This window comes from Rana temporaria, chromosome 2 (assembly GCF_905171775.1).
Source record: "Rana temporaria chromosome 2, aRanTem1.1, whole genome shotgun sequence".
NCBI lineage: Eukaryota > Metazoa > Chordata > Amphibia > Anura > Ranidae > Rana > Rana temporaria.
The window spans coordinates 436,702,422-436,728,831 of NC_053490.1; the positions used below are offsets into that span (position 1 = coordinate 436,702,422).

The 26,410-nt window shown below is 39.8% G+C and overlaps 1 protein-coding gene across 1 annotated transcript in view; it reads left to right on the top strand.

Annotated features, from left to right (window-relative positions):
• The window catches only part of RTN4RL1 (reticulon 4 receptor like 1), a 261,425-nt gene extending 236,588 nt beyond the window's left edge, over positions 1-24,837 (top strand). Inside the window, exon 2 of the mRNA XM_040338370.1 lies at positions 21,749-24,837. Coding sequence (XP_040194304.1) covers positions 21,749-23,082 — 1,334 coding nt within the window. The 3' untranslated portion in view covers positions 23,083-24,837. The remainder of the gene's footprint in view (positions 1-21,748) is intronic.
• Positions 24,838-26,410: the final 1,573 nt, after the last annotated feature.

The window sequence follows — 26,410 nt, forward strand, 5'->3', positions numbered from 1 at the left end:
CATTTCTCTTCATTTTCCCGAATCAGCTCACGTTTACCATATATAAGAGTTGTTGGTAGCAATGCCACACATTTTTTTATTTCTGTGGATTCATATTCATTGTTTGTGGCTTGATGAAGTTACATTCTCATGTGTTTCAGTATGCCTGATATGAAGTATCATTAGTACAATTGGATTCAAGCAGAGAAAGCCATGTTGAGACTTGAGAGGGAGCAGTTTAGCCGTCTGGCAGATTAGCATCATATCTCTTATTGGATCAACATGAAAATTCTGACCTGCTGCTTCTATGAACGTTTTGATTATTCTATGGTGATCTGTGTACCAAGCTTATTGATTCCACAATATACCAACGCCACGCGGCCTGACAATTATTCAATAATGTCTTTTACAGTACAGATCAAATCTAATAAATGTTCTGAGGCTTTGGGTTCCTTTATTTGATACATTACACAAACACAGCACAGCACAGCAGTGAACTGGACAGCAACAAGTCTGAAATTGATACATATCAGCATAATAAAGCATTAGTTTCATACCGTGATTATTGTAAATCCTCGCCAAATCCCCATATCGATGTCTTTGATGATTCTCAGTCAGACCTGTCTTTTTATGTATTTTCTTTGGAAGCAGTACACCTGAGTTTTTCCAGCTATACAAGCAGAAACGCAATAAATTGTAGCGTTTTCTTCACTGCATCGATGATAGGCTGACTGCGTGAATTAGACCTAAATTGGGAATCATTTTGGAGTTTTGTGCTTGCGTGACACAATTCATTTAAGGACAAAAGACCATGCACCCTTGTGTCAGCTGCTTGTGCACAGCACTGCTGGATTGTTTATCCTAATGAGCTAATAGCTGTCTCAATTGGATAACATTGGCGACGTGTAAGACTGTTTAAGACAATTTGTCAGTGAACGCCTAGCAAGGAAGGCTAAGTATTGTTGAAGTCTTGCAGTATAATCCAAATGATATAGACAAGCCAATATAAAAAGGGAAAACTGTTTGCTTCTACAAACCATAACAATAATAGTCCACCCTAAAGAGAATCAGTCAAACATGGGTATTTGTAGGAATCTGAATCTTCACTTTTAAAGCACAATTAAACTTTTACTTGTAATTAGCCAAATCATTCTGGATGCATCCAAACAAAAGGCGTGCAAAGTCTTACAATTTGTTTCCTTTATTAAGAACCTCTCCCCTGCCAGCATGATGCAGAGTGGAACCCACAGTCAGAACTCTCCAATTAGAAGGAAGCATGACCCTCGCTGTTTGCAGAGCTACAGTTCTGACTCATTAGGGGCATGTTGGACCTCCGCAATGAGACCACTGCTTCCAAACAAATAGCAAGGGTCTTTCTTTTCAAGCTTCTAGCAGGGAACATGCTTTTCTATTCCAGCTGTAGCTGCTTTAAAAAGAAAAGAAAGAGTAATGCCTTGTACACACGATTGGAATTTCCAATGGAAAAAGTCTGACGGACGTTTTCCATCCGAAATTCCGACCATGTGTATGCCCATCTGAGTTTTTCCATTGGATATTGCGAGGAATTCCATCGGAGTTTAGATAGAGAACTCTTTTCCTCCGATGGAATTCCATTGGAATTCCAATGTGAATTTGGTCAGACAAAGGTCTGATCGTGTGTACAGGGCTTTAGACATTGAACATCATTTATGTTAATGTGCCCGGAATGCATTTAGCTGATTTTAACTTGAAGCGGAGCTCCACCCTATTTTAACACTTAAGCTTAATTACATTGCATCCTTGAATGAAGGAAGAAACTAAGGGCCAGATCCTCAAAAGGGATACGACGGCGTATCTACTGATACGCCGTCGTATCCCTGTTTCTATCTTTGGAACTGATCCACAGAATCAGTTTCCAAAAGATAGGCAGAAGATCCGACATGTTTAAGGGACTTACACTGCCGGATCTTAGGATGCAGTACCGCATCCGCAGCTGGGGGCATTTCGAGTCGAAATGCCGCTTCGGGTATGCAAATTAGCACTTACGGAGATCCACAAAGCTTTTACGCTTCGTTTTTTCTCCGTAAGTATTAAGTTGCATGTGTAAAATTAGGGCTGCTTTTACAAAGTGTAAACTGTTTACACCTTGTAAAGTAGACCCTTCTAACTCGCGACGCTGTTATTTTTTTATTTATTTTTTTCCGCCGTATCTTTTTTTTTTCCCGACGCAACTTTTTTTACCCAGCGCGATTCACAAAACTCGGCGTAACGTAAAACCGCGCTATGCACGTCGGGAAAATGACGTTGTGAGCATGCGCAGTACGTCCGGCGCGGGAGCGCGCCTAATTTAAATGGGACGGATTTAAGTTACACAGCCGAAAATTTCTAGGTAAGTGCTTTGTGGATCCGGCACTTAGGTAGAAATTTTGCGGCAGTGTAACTTAAATCAGAATATTTAAGTTACGGCGGCTCTTTGTGGATCTGGCCCTAAACTTTTTGTGACATTACCTGTCTTATCTTTATCTGTCACTCTCCTTCCTGTCTGTGTTAACTGCGGGTAGTCTGCGGGTAGTGCGTAATTTCCCTTACCCACACTGTCTCCTGGGATCTTATGTCATTGCTCCCAGTAGTCATTGCGGAAGCTTTCTTGCGAGTTATCTGCTCTACGTCCCTGCTCGCTGTAAAGACTGAGCATGCGATTATAGATTTAGGTTGTTGGACAACCCTTATTTCTGTACAGCCTACATGGTACTTAAGGACAACTTAGTTTTATCATATGGCTCTCCTGCCCTATGGAACTATAAGTCTTAATAAAAAGTAAGGTGCTACTGGGTTCATGAATCACTTTATACTGTTTTCATATGATTGGGTAGCTTTACAGTATTTTTGCTCGTGAGATGACTAGATGATGAATTATTGTCTTGTATCAGGAGTTGCCAGTACATAAAAATAAACTAGAAATTGGTTTGTGTTTTGTCCTCCTGGGCTATATTACCCTGATTGCTGTCTGACTCTAGTGTGTCATTTTATTCAACGTTCTCTGTGCTCTTATGATTGGAATATCTACTGCTCTGCCAAGTTTTAATCAGGTTATGACTGAATAACATAGAAGTTATGGATCTTCCTATGCTAAATTACAGAAATCATTACAAGGTACATGGATTTAGAGGCACTCATTATAGGAGTAGGCTGCCACGTGTTCTGCATTTCTCTATCTTTATCCAGCATAATGTACATAGAGAACAGGATGGAGTACAATGCAAAAAAATGTGTCTGTGATTCCTTAATGGTGTTTTAGTACTTGACTCCAAAAAGCATGTGGAAAGAGTCAGTGGGGAGGAAATGATGCTTGCTTGTATGGCAACAATGAAATACTTTTAAGAAGTGATATTCAACCTGTAGCATGTAAGACAAATGCAGACTTGAAAGGTGGCTCTTTTAATCCACACAATACTCCGAAAAGCACAGAACAGATTAGCTAATGCACTCAAATGACACACTTAAAACTAAAGTACATTGGGATGTAGATTTTTGAGAGTCAGATCATTTCTAAAGTGGTTCTTCTTGAGATATAAGGATTGAAATTGCTTCAGAGAATAAAACATATCCGCCAATTTATCTTGTACTCTAGGGCAATGGTGTCATGATCTAGATTTAGGACAATTAAAACAGGACAGTTCTTATGGGGGAGACGTGGGTAATGGTTTGTGAATTATAGTTCATTGTGTGACCTGGAAGTTTTTACATAACGTTTATTATTTTAATTATTTTAGGATTATATGACGTATGGAACTGTGTGAATTGATTTAAAGGGGAACTGTGCATTTAAAATAAATCACAATATATTGATTAAAAAGATGAAAATGCCAAGCTATGGGGGGGTTGGTCCAAGTATTTATTGTCATTTGTCACAATAAAGAGGTCTATCAAAATTTAACAACCAATGTGTTTTGAGGGTTATGCACCAATCATGCTTCATTAGTGATTACATTTATTGTGTGAGTATGACCTGGATGGGTAGTTGTTCTACCCATCCAGATTTACATTTTTCTGCTAGCTGCCAAAAAACTCAAGTGAGCTTCTTGCTGTCCCATTCCACCATTCTTCTAGAAAAAGCTAAGAAGCCTGCATTTTACAGATATAATTATTAGGGCTGTGGAAATTAAAGATTCATTCTTTGATTAATCGTTAGTTTTTTTGATCGATCAAAAATGTTTTGATCGGTACTAGCGTGGTGCAACGGATCGTAAATGATCATATGCGGATCGGCACACCACGTGATCCGCGGAGCTCCGCTGCTGCCTCGGCCATAGGAAAGGCCGTAGCTTCGGCCTAGCTCCCGGAGTGGCAGGCCTTCTTGGTCCACCCGGCGGCGGCCTAGGTGAGCCTAGAGCGGTGCGCTGATGTCATCACCCGGCCTCAACTGCTTTTGTTTGGCCGGCTTCTCTGGTAAGACTAAGCAAGCACTAATCTTCCTATACAGTGGGGAGATGTGGACCATATTACAGTGGGGAGATGTGGACCATATTACAGTGGGGACATATGGACCATATTACAGTGGGGAGATGTCTGTGGATTACAGTGGGGATATGTCTGTGGATATTACAGTGGGGGAGATTGTGGATATTACAGTGGGGAGATGTCTGTGGATATTACAGTGGGGCTGATTGTGGATATTACAGTGGGGAAGATGTTTGTGGATATTACAGTGGTAAGATGTCTGTGGATATTACAGTGGGGGAGATTGTGGATATTACAGTGGGGGTGATTGTGGATATTACAGTGGGGAGATGTCTGTGGATATTACAGTAGGGAGATGTCTGTGGATATTACAATAGAGGTGATTGTGGATATTACAGTGGGGAGATGTCTGTGGATATTTCAGTGGGGAGATGTCTGTGGATTTACAGTGGGGAGATGTCTGTGGATATTACAATGGAGGTGATTGTGGATATTCAAGTGGGGAGATGTCTGTGGATATTCAAGTGGGGAGATGTCTGTGGATATTACAGTGGGGGAGATGTCTGTGGATATTACAGTGGGGAGATGTCTGTGGATATTACAGTGAGGGAGATGTCTGTGGATATTACAGTGGGGAGATGTCTGTGAATATTACAGTGGGAGATGTCTGTGGATATTACGGTGGGAGAGATGTATGTGGATATTACAGTGGGGACTATATATGGTGGTGATCCGAAAAATATATTTGCGTTATAATTAATCGAAATTAGTCAATTAATCGATTTAAATAAAAATCGATTAATCGAACACAACAATTTTAATCAGGAACAGCCCCAATAATCATCTATTACATCTCTAATCATAAGTCTAATACCACTACTTTGACCATCTATATTTTGTATTTGCTCTCCTGTCTGTGGACTGCTCTTTGATTCTGTTGTCAAAATGTATGTGTCCTTGCCCACTTACTTCTTATTTGGCAGAGCTATAAGAACCTTTTTTTAATTAGGCTATGGTGATATTTTCTCATTGGCCAAGTACAAAAATTAGAAAATATACCATAAAAGCATCATATGCCTATTTGCAAATGTATGTTGAAGTTTAAAGGTAACACATCAAAGTTTGATTATTGTAAAAATATATCCATCTTTATTAAATACAATCATTTAAATATAGATTATTTGGAGAGGTAATCATACAAAGCCTTAAAAAGTATTCCTACCTCTTGAAATTGTTCAAATTTACAACCAAAAAGATAAATGTATTTTATTGGGATTTTATGTGATAGACCGGTGATAGTGAACCTTGGCACCCCAGATGTTTTGGAACTACATTTACCATGATGCTAAACTACACTGCAGAGTGCATGAACATCATGGGAAATGTAGTTCCAAAACATCTGTGCCAAGGTTTGCCATCACTGTGATAGACCAGCACAAAGTGGCACATAATTGTAGAGTGGAAGGAAAATGATAAATGGTTTTCAAATATTTTTACAAATAAATATGTGAAAGGTGTGGCATGCATTTGTATTTAGCCCCCCTGAGTTAATACTTTGTGAAATCGCCTTTTGCTGCAATTACAGTCTTTTTGGGGATGTCTCTACCAGCTTTACAAATCTAGTGACATTTCCGCCCATTCTTCTTTGCAAAATAGCTGAAACTCTGTCAGATTGGAAGGAGAGCATCTGTGAACAGCAAATTTCAAGTCTCAATTGGATTTAGGTCTGGGCCATTCTAATAAATGAATAAGCTTTGATCTAATCCATTCCATTGTAGCTCTGGTTGTCCTGTAGGAGGGTTAACCTCCACCCCTCAAGTCTTTTGCATACTCTAACAGATTTTCTTCTAATATTCCCCTTTATTTGGCTCTGTCCATCTTCCCATCCACTCTGACTAGCTTCTCTATCCCTACTGAAGAAAAACATCCACACAACATGATGCTGCCACCACCATGTTTCACAGTGGGGATGGTGTGTTCAGGGTGATGCGCAGTGTTAGTTTTCCACCGCACATATCGTTTTGCTTTTAGGCCAAAAAGTTACATTTTGGTCTCATCTGACCAGAGCACTTTTTCCACATGTTTGCTGTGTCCCCCACATGGCTTCTCGCAAACTGCAAACAGGACTTCTTTTGGCTTTATTTCAACAATAGCTTTCTTCTTGCCACTCTTCCATAAAGGCCAGATTTGTGGAGTGCACGAATATTCCCCTGACTTAAGCTGTAGATCTCTGTAGCTCCTCCAGTTACAATGGGCCTCTTGGCTGCTTCTCTGATTAATGCTCAACTTGTCCTGGCCTGCCAGTTTAGGTGGACGGCCATGTCTTGGTAGGTTTTCAGTTGTGCCATACTCTTTGCATTTTCGGATGATGGATTGAACAGTGCCTGGGATTTTTTTTTTATAACCTAACCCTGCTTTAAACTTTTCCACAACTTTATCCCTGACCTGTCTGGTGTGTTCCTTGGCCTTCATGATGCTGTTTGTTCACAAAGTTTCTCTAACAAACCTCTTAGGACCGATGCTGCATCCACCTAAGTGAGTATGATTCCAAACTAAAATGAATCCCATACTTCTATTTTAATGCTTAACTTCCCCATGTGAACTCCAGGATGCGCAAACAATGTCTAAATACAAGAGGCATGTGTATTCTTACTTTCATCTCGGTGTGCTCTGTGTATATCTTCCAGAAGTCACTGCTGCTCTTTGTGTCTGTCCCCTCCTGTAGTTTTCTGTAGTGGGTGAGCCTACTGGGTTCCTTCCACAGCTCTACCCTCTCCACAGGCTAAGTGCAGCACAGTGATTATGTTAGTTTGTAAGTTAAAGTGGTTGCAAAGCCTTGCATTAAGGTGAAAAACCTTCTGTGCTGCAGCTGACTCCCCACCCCATTTTCTTACCTGAGCCCAATCCGGTGATGGGCACAAGCGCAGTGACTCCAGCCGCTGTCTTTCTCCTCATTGGACAGATTGGTATCAGCAGGAGCCATTGGTTCCCGCTGCTGTCAATCAAATCCAGTGACTCGGGAGTGGGGGGGCGAGTCCCACAGTCTGTGTCAATGAACGCAACAGCGAGACTCATGAGCGAGCCCGCACGGGTGCCCCCATGGAAAGCCATTCCGGTGGGGGCATCCAATGAAGGGGAGGGGCCTTGAGTGCCAGCGGGGCACCCCAAAAGAAGAGGAGTGGGGCTACTCTATGCAAAACGATTGTACAGAGCAGGTAAGTACAACATGTTTGTCATTTTTATTTAAAACAAAATGAGGGTTCACAACCCCTTTAATATATGTGTTTGCAAGAGAGGCATAGGATGCACACAAAGTGGGGTTCTTTGCTTTGTGCCTATTAAGTAATATTTGATTGAAAGCCTGGAGTCCAGCTTTAAAGAGGAGCCTCAGTTTCCCCCCCAAAAAAATTTAAGTCAGCAGACTACAAATACTGTAGCTGCTGACTTTCAAATTAAGAACACAAACCTATCCAGGGGTCCAGCGCTGCCCTCACTTGAGGCAGTTCTTCACTGAGTTGTGGGTCCCTAGTGCTTGCATCTTAACTAAGGGAAACTTCCCACTGCATGAGCCTCAATGCGCTTTGTGAATGGTTCCACAGTCTTCTGGGACTTGTGACTTGTCCCAGAAGGCTGTGGGCAAAGGGGGGGGGGGGTGAACGTATGCTTAGATCACCTAGGTGATCTGGGCAGAATTGGGAGTGGGTATCTGTCAAAATCAAATACCTGCTTCCACTTAAAAAAAATTGAAGTGCCTAATGTGGTGTGGGAAGGGGGTAGTAGGCAAACAAGTAGAACTTAATCTTGCGGGTGAAGTTCTGCTGTAAGTCGTAACTCTTTGAACACGAAACACCAAGATTACACCCAAGGTATATATATATACTGTATTTACTGGCGTATAACACTCACTTTTTTCCCCTGAAAATAGAGCGTAAATATATATATATATATTGTATTTGTAGTATTTACAGTGTGTATATATATATATATATATATATATATATATATATATATATCAAAAGCCTTGATTGGGATTTCTAGTTATGGACCTGCATTGAGTAATGTAAAGTAGACTTTTCATACCTAAAACAAGAATTGTTGAAAAGTGTTTTTTCCAGCTTGGCAGAAGACTGCTAAACACGAAAATAGTAATAAAGCAGTAATTCTCTATTGGCTTGTCTGTCTTTTTCGGAAAACAAGAGCCTGCAAAAGCTTCCGTGTGATTTTTGACACAAATAAAAAAAAATGGTTGATAGAAGTTCTCTACAGGCTTTCTAGGTTATTTGCTGTTTCATTGCAGAAGACAAGAGGCTGCAAAACATTTGTATGGTGCTATGTGTCAGGAAAATTTGAAGTTTCATCATGATGTGCCACGACTTAAAAAAGTTGGGAACTCCTGGTTTTTAGAGTTTTAGAAAAAAGTAACTCATATATCAAATAGGTACAAGTCGTTTTTATTTGTTTTAAAACTCAACGGATTGTTTGGGGGAACATTTTGCACAGGGATCACTGGCAGCAATTGTACATGGCAAACAGTATTTGTAATTAGGTGTATGCATTAGGCTCCATGCACACTAGCGTTTTTCATAAGCTCCAAAAAAGCTAGAAACAAAATGCTGGATGAAAAATGCTGATAATAGCATTTTTGTGCCAGCTTCTAGTAGCATTTTTAGCTTTAAAAAGCATTTAGAAACTTTTTTTTTTACATATCTTTTATTTTGTTTTTCTCCAATAAACAACACAAAATGTTACAACTGTAAATACATCTTCTACACATTATCATTTATCAGTTCCTACTTCCTAACCCTTCTTCGTTTATATCCCTTCTTAACCTCCCTCCCTTCCCAAAACCAAAACAAAAAAAAAAAAAAAAAATTTAGAAACTTTTATGAGCATTTAGGAGCATTGACATTTTATTAGCACATGCACATTAGGACGATTACAGGCATATTTTGAGCTCAATGTTTAGCGACAGGAGAAAAAAACCTTCTGATTTGCGTTCCTGATTGGAGCTCACTGGCAGAAAAAAATTAAAACTCTCCTAAACTCATCTAAACTTTGTGCAAAAATTGCTCTATATGAACTTTTTTTAATCCCAGCGTGCATGGAGCCTTAAATGGTTGTAAAGCCACCATAGTATATTCATGCCATATGATATGTGTCTCAGTGTCTGTGCTATATAAAAAAGATGCCGATTTTTTACCTTATATCAGAGAGTATCCCGGCACTCACATGACTCCTCGCCTCTCTCCTCTCCCAGGCTGACAGCTACAGCGGGAGGGGCCAAGAACTCCCGTGATGTCAGTCGAGCAGGAGCGGAGGAGATCGGCATCTTTTTTATATAGCACAGACACTGGGACACATATAGTTATTTAACAGGGGGGGGGGGTGGCATGAACATACTATGGTTATTATTTCAGGAGGGGAGGGGTGGGCACTGTCACAAGATTACATGCAAGGAGGGAGGGAGGAGAGGAGGGCAGAGGGGGAGAGAGGAGAGCTGCAGATGACCGAGGCACGTAAACTGACCTAGGTGTCAGGGCTCAGCAGCCATGATAAACCATGGTCAGTTTACATGGGGAGGACAGAACCAGGCAGGATCAACCAGGTACTGTAGGTTATACAGCGGGTCAAATTACACAGCACAAGCACTTTGCTGTATAACATGCTTTAACCACTTCCGCACCGGAGGATTTGGCTGCTCAATGACCAGTCCGTATTTTGCGATTCGGCACTGCGTCGTTTTAACTGAGATTTGCGGTCATGCAAAGTTTCACCTAAACAAAATTGATGTCCCAAATAGAGCTTTCTTTTGGTGGTATTTGATCACCTCTGCGGTTTTTATTTTTTGCGCTATAAACAAAAAAAGAGCGACAATTAAAAAAAAAGCAATATGTTTTACTTTTTGCTAAAATAAATATCCCCCAAAATATCTAAAAAAAACAAATATTTTCCTCAGTTTAGGCCGATATGTATTCGTCTACATATTTTTGGTAAAAAAAATCGCACTAAGCGTTTATTGATTGGTTTGCGCAAAAGTTATAGCATCTACAAAATAGGGGATAGTTTTATGGCATTTTTATTAATATTTTTTTTTTACTACTGATGGTGACGATCCGCGATTTTTATCATGACTGTGACATTATGGCGGACACATTGGACACGTTTGACACATTTTTGGGACCATTGTAATTTTTACAGTGACCAGTGCTATAAAAATGCATTGATTACTGTAAAAATGACAATGGCAGTGAAGGGGTTAACCTCTAGGGGGCGCCGTAGGGGTTAAGTGTGCCCTAGTGTGTGATTCTTACTGTAGGAGGGTGTGGCTGGCCGTGTGACGTCACTGATCGTTGTTCCCTATGACAGGGAACAGACGATCACTGACAAGCAACTAGGAAGAAGGTTTGTTTACACTTACCTCCCCCCGTTCTTCAGCTCTGTGACCCAATCGTGGGACACTGGCGGCGATCGGGTCCGAGGGTCCCGTGGGTGCGGTCATGCAGCTTCGGACCGGGTCGGGAGCGTGCCGCCTGCGGTGCGCGTTCGCGACCCGCGCCTGGGTTCTTAGAGGGGGCATACCTGTATGCCCTTGTGCCCAGCCCATTCTGTCGACGTATATCGTGCGGTGGTCCTTAAGTGGTTAATTAATTCAGATTTTTGGACAAATGCTTTTTTTTTTTTAAACAAAATAAATAAAAACAAATTTCAGGAGTAACTAAATAAATGTATTTTTCAGACGAAAATGAAATTCCGAAACAAAATATTTCAGTGTGCACATGTCTATTGCTGAGGGTGTTCAACAATGGGAATCTGTTTTCCATCTGGTCTCGCTGTTCAAAGACTTTGGACCAAGACCCACAAAATCCTACAAACCATTTTTAAATTCACAATTCCTTCCAACCCATCTTGTACACTTCCTACTTTGAAACCCTCCAAAGTCTCTAAAAAATAATTCATAGTTATGATCGATGTCTTAACAGTGGCAAAGCAAATGATGCAAAGGCCTGGATCACTGTGCATCAAAAGTCAAGGCTAGATTGCATTAGGTAATAATTATTGAAAAGTTGACAGCGAAGACTTTGAGTATGATGCGTACATTTCAGGAGGTCTCATGTCTCCAACCTGCAGACTTCAATCAATGCCTGCTGGAGCTCTTAGAATCTTTATAAGCCATTTTATGTGAGTCTGAGCATATTGAGCCTCCCCCAGCATGACTCTTCTCTCTTTCTACCTCTTGCCTTGACTTGTTCATTTTTTTTTATTTCTTACTTTGTGTTTGTCTTAACTTTACCTTACTCTACCAGATCCTCTATTCTTTCTCCTAGCTACCTCTCTTATGACTGGAAATGACTGTCCAATATATTGTACCACCACTAAACCTTTATTGGAGTTACAAAAGTGTTGTTATTATGCTTACACAAACTAAAAGTTTGTGTAAGCTATGGTTTGGTTCACATACGTGCACCTTTACTACTGTGTTTCTGGTTTATCCAGCCTGGTACATTCGTGTCACTTTATGTTCACATTATACTGTATGTTGTTTATTCACCTCTTTTTCCCTGTAATAGTCACCTAGTATTTATTTATTTATTTATGTATTTCACTTTAGGGTTACCTACTTGTTAGGTATTGAGATCCCCCTTCCATTATTAGTTCACAGCGCTTCACCATCACTTTCCATATCTGCTTTTAATTAGACTGCAATTTTTTTTATCTTAAGTTAACATTTTCACCTAATCATAATAGATGTGCAAGAACACATCAGATTAAGAAAATGTCAAGAAGACATGGGTTTAATATATGCCAGAAGAAGTTTAAAGGTCATCCAAACTCAGCTGTCATTTGCGTTGTAACCAAAGTAGGCCAAAGCCATGTCCTTTCTGTCTAGCTTGGATTGGATAGGAAATAGAAAACATATAAACCTCTTGTGCATTGGAAACGCAAACAAGAATAAATTGACCATTCATTTGGCTTGGAAGGCTTGCTTATGCATGCACCATGGAGATAGCACTTCATTATAGATTCTACGTCCATTCCCAAGTGCCGCTAATGCAGGAACCCTACTGATGTCATCACCTGTGTAAGAAATGGGAGCCGCTAGAAATTCATTAAAAAAATATATTCCTCTATGTGAAACAGAAATTACACTGCAGAAATCCTTGTTTAAATGGTGGCACATTTCAGTCACTGCTCTTCCATAGCACATACTGAAATAGCAATAATATCAATGAGCTTAGCAGAATAACAGTCACACATTACCCTCTGCTGATGTTCTCTATTTCATATCTAAAATATGTTTTCTAATAATAATGTAAAAATGGTCTGGAAGGAAAATTAAAGGGACACCGAATCCTACTAAATTTAGTGCACATCCACATCAACACAAAGGTATAATTCAGAGCAAATCTTCCCCCAATTTTACTGTAATCACAGGGAGACTCTGCAGCAATGGCAATTTGATAGTATCCAGTTATTGGGTAATGGAATGCATTTTGTACAAAATTAAAGGAGGAATAAGCTAAAAGTACACACAAGGAATCATTCTAAATGTAGTTTTATATCTAATATATATACTAATATATATATGGAGGATGATTGATGTATATGTATGTGTATATATATATATATATATATATATATATATATATATATATATATATATATATACATATCAATCATCCTCCACTTACCCTTATAAACCTGGAGTCCTAGTAGACATATTAAAGGCAGACACCACAAGTAGACACTACTTCTAATGAACTTCTATGGATTTAATTTCAAAATATTAATAATAAAAATAATTTAAAACATTATTAATAATAGTGACATAATCTTAATAATAATAATAATAATAATAATAATAATAAATAAGACAAAACGGACACCTACCATGTCTCCTTAAAGTGGATGTAAACATGATTCATGAAATTTGACCCAAGCACATATATCTGTAGTGTTTATTTATCTCTCTCCAAAGTCCTGTATCTTTCTGCTGCTCGATTCTTCTGTTATCAGCATAATAACTTCTGACAAGTTCTCCGACAACTGAGATAAAAGCAGCCTGAAATTTTTGTTGGGGGTGGGTGCTAGAATTAGATTAGCAGAGAGCTGGTCTATTCACATCACAGCTCTGTACATTCCTTCCATGCTCTGCCTATGTGGAGAGGTTGTGTGTGTCTTTCTTCCAATCAGCTGTCACACAGTGTATGCCAAGACTTAACTCCCAGTGCTGAACAGGAAGAAAGAATCTCTAACATGATGTGCACTTTCTAAAGCTTACCGCTAACGCCTGCACCATCCCAGTGTGAGGGTTTTCCATATTAACATAGAATAACCTTAGATAGTAAATTGGTACAGTACATCAAACAATATGGATCAAGCCAGGACTCACACCTAGTGTATTTAAAAACATTGGAAAATATGACAACACCAACCACTTAAGGACCCGCTCACATATATATACGTCAGCATTTTAAAGATGGATATCTCGGTAACGGCAGCAGCTGCTGCCACAACTGAGATATCCATCTTTCCTGTGAGCTCGTCCTGTTAACAATAATGGTGGTCTCTGCGGTGGATTCACTGTGAGATCACCGTTATCGGTGGCGGGAGAGGGCCCCCCTCCTGCTGCTCTCCCGCTCCCTCCGCCACTTACCAGAGCCGTCGGCAGCGGCAGAGGCGATCGGGTCCTTCCTCCTGCACGGCTTGGATACGAGTGAGGGCAAGATGGCCCCCACCTGTCTCCATAGCATAGCAGGGCGGAAGCAACGTCAAAACATCACTTCCGCCCATGCTTCTTAAAGGCATATTTTCTTGTTGTCATTTTTTCAAATGACAATTTTATTTTAATTTTTTATTGCATTTCAGTCTAAATATGAGATCTGAGGTCTTTTTGACCCCAGATCTCATATTTAAGAGGACCTGTCATGCTTTTTTCTATTACAAGGGATGTTTACATTCCCTGTAATAGGAATAAAAGTGACCCATTTTTTTTTTAAAGTGTAAAAATGAATACATTAATTAAAAATAAATAAGAAAACCACATTTTTTTTTTATTAAAGCGCCCCGTCCTGACGAGTTTGCGCGCAATTGGGCTAACTTTACTGTTGTCTTGGGGATTCTAAGTAATTTTCTAGCAAAAAAACCTGGCTGAAGACATTGGGGCAGATCCACAGAGCGAGTACGCCGGTGTATCTACTGATACGCCAGTGTACTTTCAAATTTCCTGCGTCGTATCATTATTTTGAATCCTCAAAACGAGATACGACGGCTTCTGGGTTAGATCCCACAGGTGTACATCTTCGTAAACCTTCGGATCTAAGATGCAATTCTTCGGCGTCTGCTGGGTGGCGTTCACGTTGTTTTCCGTGTCGGGTATGCAAATTAGCTACGATCCATGAACGTACGAGCGGCCGTCGCATTTTTTTACGGCGTCTCTAGTCGGCTTTTTCCGGCGTATAGTTAAAGCTGGTATTTCGTCGCGTATAGTTAGACTTGCTATGTTAAGTATGGCCGTCGTTCCCACGTTTAATTTGATTTTTTTTTTTTTTGCGTAAGTCGTCCGTGAATTGGGATGGACGTAATTCAGGTATATGTTAAAAAAAATGACATCCTTGCGACGTCATTTAGCGCAATGCACGGCGGGAAATTTAGGGACGGCGCATGCGCAGTTCATTTCGGCGGGGGGTGACGCGCTTCATTTAAATAAAACACGCCCCCTAATCGCCAATTTGAATTCCGCGCCCTTACGCCGCCAGAGATAGACTACGCCGCCGTAACTTACGGCGCAAATTCTTTGGGGATTGGAACCTGCCAAAAGTAAGTTACAGCGGCGTAGCGTATCTCACATACACTGCGCCCATCTATTTGTATGTGGATCTGCCCCATTGGATGTCCAATATAAATGCAGTGTTCACCTCTGGCAATGGACTCTATAACAGTGGCCCTGGGAATTCCTTTGCTGTCACAAAAACCTATGCAATTTGGGTGACTCAACAATTGTGTCTGAGGATCTTCACCCTCAATATTCACAGTGAATATCTGTGCTTTCCTGTAAAATTATGTTGCAGGATTTGTCCGTGGAGAAAATGAAAGTGTGTTTAGTAGGCACCTGTTTTTAAACATGTTACTTGTCATCAATGCACAGTTTCCACTTTCTTTTACCCATGTTGGGGACATCATTTTCATCCGATGGGGAAAGAGGGGGTTTACAACTATTTGCCACGCAGGGTGTCTATGGCATGCATACTTTATTCTGGACTTTAAAGGGGTCTAATAAGCGCACTGTTTTCTGAAAGGTGCACCTAATAGTCAGAGGTTTTTATAATACGTTGATGAATATTTTTGAATATGCTAGGTGTTAGTCATGGTTTTATCTATATTGTTAGATGCACCAGTTTTCTATCTAAGGTTATTATTTGGTAATATAGAAAATCCCCAGGATAGGGGTAGAGATGGGAGCTTTGTTTTAATCAGTGTTAGGTATTTTTACATGTTTTAACATGGTTTTGTAAAATACATTCTCATTAAAGGGGAGTTCCAATATAAACGTCAGCAGCTACAAAAAGTGTAGCTGCTGACTTTTATTAATCAGACACTCACCTGTCCCAGGTTCCAGCGATGCGGGCGTACGGAGCCCCGCTCGTCTCCCCCTCCTATCTGCGGCGCCGGCATCGTGACTGTGGGCGCCCGATTGTGGCTTCACAGCTGGGCACGCACTGCACATACGCGAGCTGCGCTGCGTGCCGTGATTGGCCGGATAATTATCTGGGACCTGTAATGTGTCCCAGATGATTGCCAAGAGGGAGGGGGGAGAGGTGAACTTTCTTCCGGCGCCGTGGTGTCCCGGGAGGAAGTGGGAGCTGGAACCCTCTAAAAAGAGGGTTTCCCCACCCAAAAAAAATGACATGCCAAATGTGGCATGTCAGGGGGTCACCTTCCCTTAAAGCAGAAGTTCCATTTTTTGGTGGAACTCCACCAAATGAGATATGGCTGATGTCTTCTTTTTTAGATATTGTTGACATAGAATCATATGATTACTTTGTTATTTTTTTAATTAAATCCATAGTAGTCCATTAAAATGTATATATTTGCATGGCATAAAGACGATTTACACAAATACTTCTGAATTTAATTTTTTTTCACTCAATATGTGTTAGCTTTAGTGTCACAGTGCCTGGCAGGGTTATTCTAATAGAGGATATCACCCCACCACCACAATCACAGCTTTCAGGACATAAATCTGCTATTACAGATTCCAGTAGCACTGTCACCTGCTGGTGAGACTGAGCACAGTGTGATAACTAAAAAATAATCAGGCTACCCTGATGCCATTCACCAGGTGAACTATAGGCAATTAAAGAATTAATGCATATGTATTTGAGATGTATGCAAAGTTAAAATGTTTGTCTGGTTTTGGATAAAGTGTTAAAGGGTCAGGCCTCGTACACACGACCGAGGAACTCGTCGTAAATGAAACATTGTTTTCCTCGACGAGGAAAGCAAGCCTTGTTAGGCTTGCTTTCTTTGCGTACACACTGTCAAGACCAAATCTCGTCGTTCTCAAACATGGTGACGTACAACACATACGACGGCAGGGGAAGTTCGATTCCACTGGCACAACCCTTGGGGCTGCTTTTGCTAATCTCATGTTACAGCGTGTTAAGTAAAAGTTTGGTAGGAGACGATTTGCACTCTTCATTCTGTTATAGCGTGACAAATGTGCTATCTCTATTACAAACGCTACTTTTACCGCAGGTGCGCTCCCGTCTCATACTTTATTCTGAGCATGCACGGGTTTCTAAGCATACACACGAACGTGTTTATCGTCGAAAACCAGCCCGACGAGGAAATTGAGACTGCCGACGTTCATCAACAGTTTTCTCGACGAAAAACATACACACGACCGTTTTCCTCGGCAAAAAAGCTCTGCCACCAAGTTTCTTGATGGATTCTGTCAAGGAAAACGGTCGTGTGTACGAGGCCTTAGAAACCTTGTTAAGATTTCTACTGCTATCTGGCGCTCCATTTTAAATACTTCCCTCTCACTTTCTGTCCTGCTGACAAAATGTTTCCATACAAGTTTTGAAGGAAACCATCAACAGGCAAGAATGAAAACAGTTCTGTTCCTTCCCCATTCCATACAAAACTAGAAATAAAGATTTTAGCTTGATGTAAATTTTAAACAATCTGTTATACTCTCCTCTAGTCTTTGATGCCATAAACTAAATATCCTAAACTTTTTTAGGAGTCACACCTCTGGAAAATTTTCTAACTCAATATTCTACCCCTACTCATACAGCAAGAACACATTTTTAAAGCTGTAACAGACTGAAAAGTGCAAATAGTCTCTTACCAAACTTTTAATTAACGCGCAAACACATGAGATTAGCAAAAGCAGCCCCAAGAGTTGTGCAATCGAACTTCCCCTATGTGTTGTAGTCACCGCGTTTGAGAAAGAGGAGATTTTGTCTTGACTGTGTGTACGCAAAGCAAGCTTGTCGAGTTCCTCGACAAGCCTAACAAGGAACTTGACGAGGAAAATGATGTGTTTCGCCTGACGAGTAACTCGGTCGTGTGTACGAGGCCTTAGTGTTTACTTAACAAGAAGCTATTTTTGTGTTGAGTAGGCATTACCTCAGTTAATCCAGTATGAATATGTATAACCAACTAGAAAACATGCACATGCATCAAGGATGTTAACTCTCACCTTGATCACCTAATGCTGAAAACTTGTTATAATATGTGTGACTTGTAATTACTTATATTTTTTACTTACTCAGCTGCTATGTATGCATAGCAAATCCACATTTTTAAATACAGCCAAATAATGAGTGTGGAAATAAAGATTGGCAATACATGACCTTTAGAAGTCCATGATCTTTGAAACAAAATCTATTTTTAATGAAAGCTTCATTATTTCAGACATCCAAAGTCACTTTTCTCTAATGGCATAGAGATACACAGAACTGCAATTTTTTTCTTGCATTAAAGTAACCCTACCATGAAAGAAACATGATGGCTTCCATTTTGGGCCTCCATCTAAAAATGTTAGTTGGTTGGCTGTTGTCTGTACCAACTTGCATTAAAGTGTTTGTTCACCTTTAGGCTCTGTTCACACAAATTACATTGTTTTCAATTATGTCTGTTCATGACAATGCAACTCAACACAGTGCGATTTTGGAAAAGGTTCCTGTATTACTTGCGATTCCAGCACCATTGTGGACCCATAGAATATTCAAACTACTTCAAAGTAGCATCAAATTAGGGGCAACATAATACAACATAGAAGTGCTCTAGTCACAAGCTTGCATCTTAAATAATTTTAGCTTCTGTGTTTCCAAGTAGTCCTGTGTTGTATTATATTGTCCCTGCTTTTTCAGGTTATTTCAATGTTGTTCCAATAAAATGATGTACTTTTAAATAACATATTTTGCACATTGTTTATACTCATATTTTGTTGATATCGGAAAGTCCCAAATATCTATCGTCTTTTACCCATTGTGGGTTTTCACATAGTAGTAGAGGGATTCAATACCAGGTTCATTTGGGGGTAGAGCAACACATTGTACAAATAGCATCAAAGTAGCATTCAAGTTGCACTACATAATTGACAAAGAAAAGTGTAGCGCTACACTTTTCTTTGTACATCATTTTATTTGCAAAATTTTTGATCAATTTTGCTGTGTTAGCTGCTGTAAGTTTTCACTATTTGGACAGCACGCTATTGTCTTTTCACATTTTTTGTGCATTACATAATCGCACTGAAAGTCAGATCAAAATCGGAGTGCAGCAGTGTAAACCTAGCCTTAGAGAAAAAAATGTACAGGTAAACTAGCACTGTACACCTTGACCCCACCTCCTCCATCGTTCCCCTTTTTTTACATCCAGGGATGTTGAGCAGTCAGTTTCCTCAGAGCTGGTCTAGAGGTCTGGGGATTTGTTATCCCTGCTCTTCTCCCTTTTCTCTGTGCAGCACTTTCAGGATGCTGCTTGGTCAGCACTCTCACTAAACATTGCTCTAATCCATTCTAGAAGTGCTGCACAGAAAAGAAAGTGGAAGAGCTGGGATTTCAAATCCCCAGACCACTGGACCAGATGCATAGGCACTGACAGCACAGCATCCTCAGTGGTAAGTACAGTGGGGACTGCAAGAGTTCACCTTTACATTTTTTCTGTAGAGGTGAACTAACACTTTGTTGCTTTCTAAGTAACGCACTTGGAAATGGTGTGCAGATAAAGTAAGTCAAAGCTAAGTCAGAAGTCCTTATCTGCGTAGGGATCCAACTTAGGCCCCATACACACAGCGGACCGTTTCCGCGGATAAATCCTCTCGAGGATTTCAGCAGATTTCTCTGAGATGGAGTGTACTCACCATCGCATTAAAATCCGCGCCGAAATCCTCTGGCGATGACGTGTCGCGCCGTCGCCGCGATTATGATGTGGCGACGTGCGCGACGCTGTCATATAAGGAATTCCACGCATGCGTCGAATCATTACGACGCATGCGGGGGATCCCTTCGGACGGATGGATCCAGTGAGTCTGTACAGACCAGCGGATCCATCTGTTGGGATGGACTCCAGCAGATGGATATGTTCTGCATGTCAGCAAATATCCGATCTGCTGGAATCCATCCCAGGGGAGATATATCCGCGGAAAAAGATCCGCTGGCGTGTACACACCATAGGATCTATCCGCTGAAACCCATTTGCTGGGATTTATCTGCGGATGGATTCTATGGTGTGTACGGGGCCTTATGCCGCGTACAGACGGTCATTTTTTGTGATGAAATAAAATGACATTTTTAAAAATGTCAATTAAAATGATCGTGTGTGGGCAAAATGTCATTTTATGTCTTCTGAAAAATGACAAAAAAAAATTCGAACATGCTCGAATTTTTTGTGTCGTTTTTCAAAATGTCATTTTTTGTGTCAATGAAAATGATAGTGTGTGGGCAAAACGACGTTTTTAAACCCGCACATGCCCAGAAGCAAGTTTTGAGACGGGAGGTAAAACTACCATTCATAATGGAGTAAGCACATTCATCACGCTGTAACAGACAAAAAAGCACGAATCATCTTTTACTAACAAGTAACCAGCTAAAAGCAGCCTCAAGGCGAATAGAACTTCCCCTTTAGAGTGCCGTCACTTTGTTCATCATTTTTCAAAATGATGGTGTGTATGCTACATCGTTTTTGAAAATGAAGTTTCAAAAATGTCGTTTTTTTTCATCACTTCAAACGTCATTTTTTTTCATCACAAAAAATTACCGTCTGTATGGGGCATTAGACTTTGCTGTATAGCCTACACAGTGCTGTTATTTCAATTAATTCTGAAATAAATTACATATTCGTCACATATATTCTCAGAGAGATTCCTTATATCTGAATTTAGAAGCTGTACTACCACATTTTTTCAATTGCACAAAAAATTGGATAAGGTGATGTAACATTAACGTAGACCTAGCCCCTATCTAGATAACAAATAGTTTGCTAAAATTGGCATGAAAGCTTGTATCCTTCACCAGAAGTACATATGGTGAGGTATGAAGAGTTGTTTCATGCTAAGTGGATAGACGTGGATCTCTGGAAATACTAAATATAGCCTGTGAGAGGCTTGAAAGAGGAAGGATTCTGAGAAAAGATTCTCCTCTATGCCTGGTGGTCATTTATGGCCTTGGATATCTGGTGAGAGCAATTGTATGGCACTTCGGGTGAAGCACTTTGATTAAATACACGTTGCACTTTTATGAAGCACGGTATTGGAATACTAGATGACTTGAATTAATCACTGTTTTATTATAATATATTATTAACTTTTGAAATTATATCAACATTTGAAACTTTATGTGAGAGTTTATTGGGTTTAGATATACTTTAAACACATGTAGCAATATGATAAACCTGCCCACGGGTTGGGTAGTTTTCTTCTGATTAATAAAGGTCTGGCTGTCATACACCATATAACCTTTTAGGAACTTGTTCAAGCAAAAACAATTGCACAGATCCTATAAAATAATCTCAGAGAAGAAAATTATCATTTGCCAATATGGTGTCTCCTTTTGCCTAGCATGACAGACAGTTAACCCAATAGATGGCATAATATAGGCATATCAACATCAGATATTTAATTTTGTAAACTGGTTTAGGTTATTCAACATGCACAGAAATGTTTAGCTTAGAGTTCTTTCACATATTGTACATATTTAATTTGAGATCCCACAAATAACTTGACATCAGCAAAACAATAATATTAAATATTATTTACATGCATCTTTTGCATTGAAGTTTATTATACAATTAATAGGGTTTTCTGTTTTATATTTTTCAGGATGCCACGTGGATCTATTTCTGGTTCTTTTTGGACTGCAGTTGCCTTTCATTTCACTATGCCCCATAAACTGTGTGTGCTATCCTTCACCAATGACTGTCAGCTGCCAGTCACACAACTTTGGAGTTGTACCGGAGGGCATTCCAGAAATCAGCGAGAGAATATTCCTACAAAACAATCAGATAACCATGCTCCTTCGTGGACATTTCAGCCCTTCCTTAGTGACACTGTGGCTTTATAGCAACAACATTACCTTCATAGATCCAGATACATTTGAAGGGTTTGACAACCTTGAAGAGCTGGATCTAGGGGACAATCGCTATTTGAGGGCTTTGGCAGCAGAGACCTTTCAGGGTCTTAGCAGACTTCATACCTTGAACCTGTATAAATGTGGCCTCAGTTCTTTGCCTAGTGGAATATTTAATGGCCTCCACAGTCTGCAGTATCTCTATCTCCAGAACAACCACATTGAGTTCCTACAAGATGACATCTTTATCGATTTGGTGAATCTAAGTCATTTATTTTTGCATGGCAACAAGCTTTGGAGCCTCCATCAAAATACATTTAGGGGCCCGGTGAACTTAGACCGCCTTCTTCTCCATCAGAACCAACTCCAATTTATTCACAAAAATGCATTCCATGATCTTAAGAGGCTGACCACACTTTTCCTCTTTAACAACAGCATTTCTGAACTTCAGGGAGAATGTTTAGCGCACCTTTCTGCTCTAGAGTTTCTGAGATTGAATGACAACCCCTGGGACTGTGGCTGCAAAGCTAGGTCTCTGTGGGAGTGGCTACAAAAATTTAGAGGGACAAGTTCAAGTGTGGAATGTGAGTCACCTCCAATGTTGCAAGGTAGAGATCTCAAAACTTTGAAAACAGAACAATATATACACTGTTCAGGCTCTGAGTCACTTCACCAAATTAAGACATTCAGCACGACACACCAGATATCACATAAAGGACATCATTCACATCATTCCTCAAAAGAAAAGGGAAAAGATGTGCACCAAAATGAGCCAGCTGCCTATCCAGATTCACGTCCAGGAAATAGGAAACCTGGGAAGAACTGCACAAACCACAAAAACCGAAATCGGATCTCAAAGCCCCTCTCTGGGAAGAGCATTCATGACGTACAGGATTACATGCCGGATTATCAACTGAAATTAAATTTTGACACTATCCCCACTGCTACAACAAAGAGGAAGACTAAATGTACTCGTAGGACGTCCCTCAGGATACCCAGTGGAGTGCAGGCACCAGGCAACAGGTGTGATGGGGTCAGGGTATCTCTGCTGCTCTTTCTCCTGGTCTTGGCTGTCATTGTACGCTGACCTGATGTGGAAGGAACTTTAGCCACTGCCACCACTTTCTAAAGGACCAGCATTTCTTTCTGTTATTCTTCTTTATTTGTGTATGGAGGATTTGACATGGAGGATCAGTGAAAGTGGCTTCTGGTGATTTGTTGGCTTGTGTTGGTGGATTATAAATGTGAATCGGATGCAAAAGAAGTTGGGGGAAGCATAATCACAAGCCTGTACCACATACAGCCCCAGCTTTGCACGTACAAAGGGCAACATCTTTCAAGAAATTGCAGAAAAATCATGATTCATTCTAGTTACCAACTGGACATGCAAAATGGGGCATTCTTACTAATCCTTCCTTTTATTTTTTTATATATATACATTTTTTGATCTTTTAAGTGGGATCAAAATTGTTTAAAAAAAAAAAAAAAAACTCCCACAAACATGACAAGTCAGGCCTCCTACACATGCAAAAGACACTGTGTGAGTAATATCTCCAACTGGTTCTTTTGGCCTATTCAGATGTTATTGGTCTTTGGGCCAATGCTGCTCAGAAGACAATCTACAATTCCTGAAAAATAAACTCAGGCATATAATCTCTATATAGCAGGGCTCAGCTGCCTTGCTACCAAAGGAAGGTTGTAAGCATACAATAGGACTTGTTAAAAATAAAAAATGAGATTCCTGCAGGCAGCCTGTTTATTTTATATCTGTATCCACATAGTTATTTAATGACACAGTCCTTTCCCTTTCCTTCTATCTGTCCAAAATATTCATAAGTGTGTCTATAAATGTTTCTATGGCTATATCTAAGAAAAAAAAACTTCAGAAAAAGAAAATTGTGCTGTTTGTTTTTTAGCAAATAGACATTATTGGCTTTGAGCTTGAAAACATTGGCAAATCTGCTTAGTTATTGGGTGGGTGGGGGTTATACATAATAAGCCACTGCCAAAGGCAGGTAGTACCCATTGGTGGCCTACGGTGCCATCTTGAAAAAGCTGCAGATGGTGTTCTTCATGTAACACTAGTCCGTTTTCAGAACAACCTGATATTCCTCATGATAAAGAAGGCAGGGGGACAAACGTGAATGAAGGTACATTTAAGTGGAAAGTGAATAGTACATTTAGCATTTGAGAAATGCTTATTCTCATTCAGCCATAGCAGTCAGTGTGGAATTGGGGAGCAAATGATAAAACAAAGTATGGTCAGAAAGGAAAAGAAAACAATGGCTCCCTTCAGTGTTAGTTAAGTGTTTGCCTTATAGCTGGTCTAGAGGTATTCACAGCATAGACCTGTGTCCCAGGCAATGGCCATAATCATGTCACCTTAATTAAACATTACCTTATGTGTTATGGTACAGCCCTTGGTTTAGCTTGTGCCTAGGACACAGATTGTTTTCTAAGTATATATCCAAAAGCTCCTGGGTAGAGGCCTTTAAGATATGTGAAAATATATTTAATTAACAAAAGAAAATTATCAGAAGGTATATAGTAAGGCTTTAGTGGAGTCCGCCTGTTCCTATTGCTGTCTGCAGAGTATTCTGTGTTCTAACATAATAATACATTATCACGAAGAGAGCTACTGGTCAAGAAGAAAGGATGGTGACCAACACAAACAAATTCAAAGCCTTTTAATCTTTGGCCAATCTTCATAAATTGCCCTACAGTTGTCCTCAAAGGCTAACAGGGAAAGAACACAACACAAACAAAACTTTACAGTATATAAAGTGCTATAAGGACTGTCAATAGTTTTCACTAAAGTTTTGCCAACAGCAAAAAAAAAAAATACATATATATATATTTCCTCTAAAGTAAATATAATAAATATATCAAATTTAAAGACCAGAATTGTTCTTTTTTTTAACCCTGGAAAGATGGAGTACACACAGTGATAGATAACCCCACTGCTGGTAACAAGTAGCAGTGTTAATCAGATATAGATAACAGATCTAGTAAGTATTACACACACCATAAAATGTTATTTCCTTGTAAGAGAACTTGTGTGACCAGAAGAGAACACTGAAATAAAGTAAAATAAAAAATAGCCTTGGGTAATAAAAAAAAATCCTCTCTGCTTGCTTTTTTTTTCTCTGCACGGTTTTGATGTGATGAGAATACAATGGTTTCAGGCTGTTCTATTCATTCCCTAGGCTCATTGTTTTTGAATGCACAGCATTTGTATGCACTAGTTATGCTGTCTTATTACCATATTTTAATGTGCTGACCACTGTTTATTACAGTAGTAATGGCCCCTAACATTGTATTCTTGATGTGATATACTACATCCATAGAGCCACAGTGTGTCTATTATCTAATCAAGGAGGCAAGCAAGTGACAGGCAAATTGGATTTTTGTTTCTCTTTAGCAGTGCATGGAGATGGGAGAGTTCAGGGCTTAACCGAATGTACAGCACATTCTGCTCCATTCATTCCAATAGATGTTAGACTGATAACTTCTACCTTTATAATCGGGCACTGCAAAGCAATCAAGTTACCAGAAAAGAGTGTGTTGCAAAGAGCATCTCAGGTTTTCTTCTGCTAAGACAAAATACCACAGTCTGTAATTCATGCTTTTCCATCTGATAATCACAGACACTGCTGTTATTTCAAGTTTACAAATCATTGCACGCCATTTCTTCTGCATATTTCTTCCAACAAGTAAGGTAAACTTCTTAATGCAAGAAACAACTTTTAGAACTTTTCTTAAAAAGGGTGAAACAATTGCTCTATCTGCACCAAAACTGTATTATCCCAAGAACCTTCAAAAATTTGTCACCACAATCCTGTACTGCCACATGGATATATTATTTAATCACTAGCTTATACACATATACAAAACTGCAACTGGAAATGCTACATTTTAAAGCTGTGCTAATTATATACTATTGTTAAAGCAGAGCTCCAGCCAAAACAAGGCATGGATAGTGTGAAAAAAGGCTAGACCCTATATTTGGTTTTTAGTGTTCAAATCCAAAGTGAAGAAAGTGGTTTCATGCTGGTCAAGATGAGGTTTTTTGGTCAAAAAGTTCTCAGAAATAGCCAAGCATTTCAGAAATTCAAGCAGCCCCCCTTCATCAGAGCTACAAGTATGATAAAGAGGTTCAATTGATATTATATATAAATGGATATGAAAATAAGATAACTATAAAAGTGAGTAGTCATAGAGGTTCTCAGGCAGATACTTTACTGTTTTTATATATACCGTATTTATCGGCGTATAACGCGCGCCTGCGTATAACGCGCACCCCAATTTTAAGAGGGAATTTTCTGGAAAAAACTAATAAGTTTAACTTGTAGCTTCAATAAGTTTGCCCCATTCAAATCGATAGGTAATGAGCGAAAATAATACAACACTCTAGG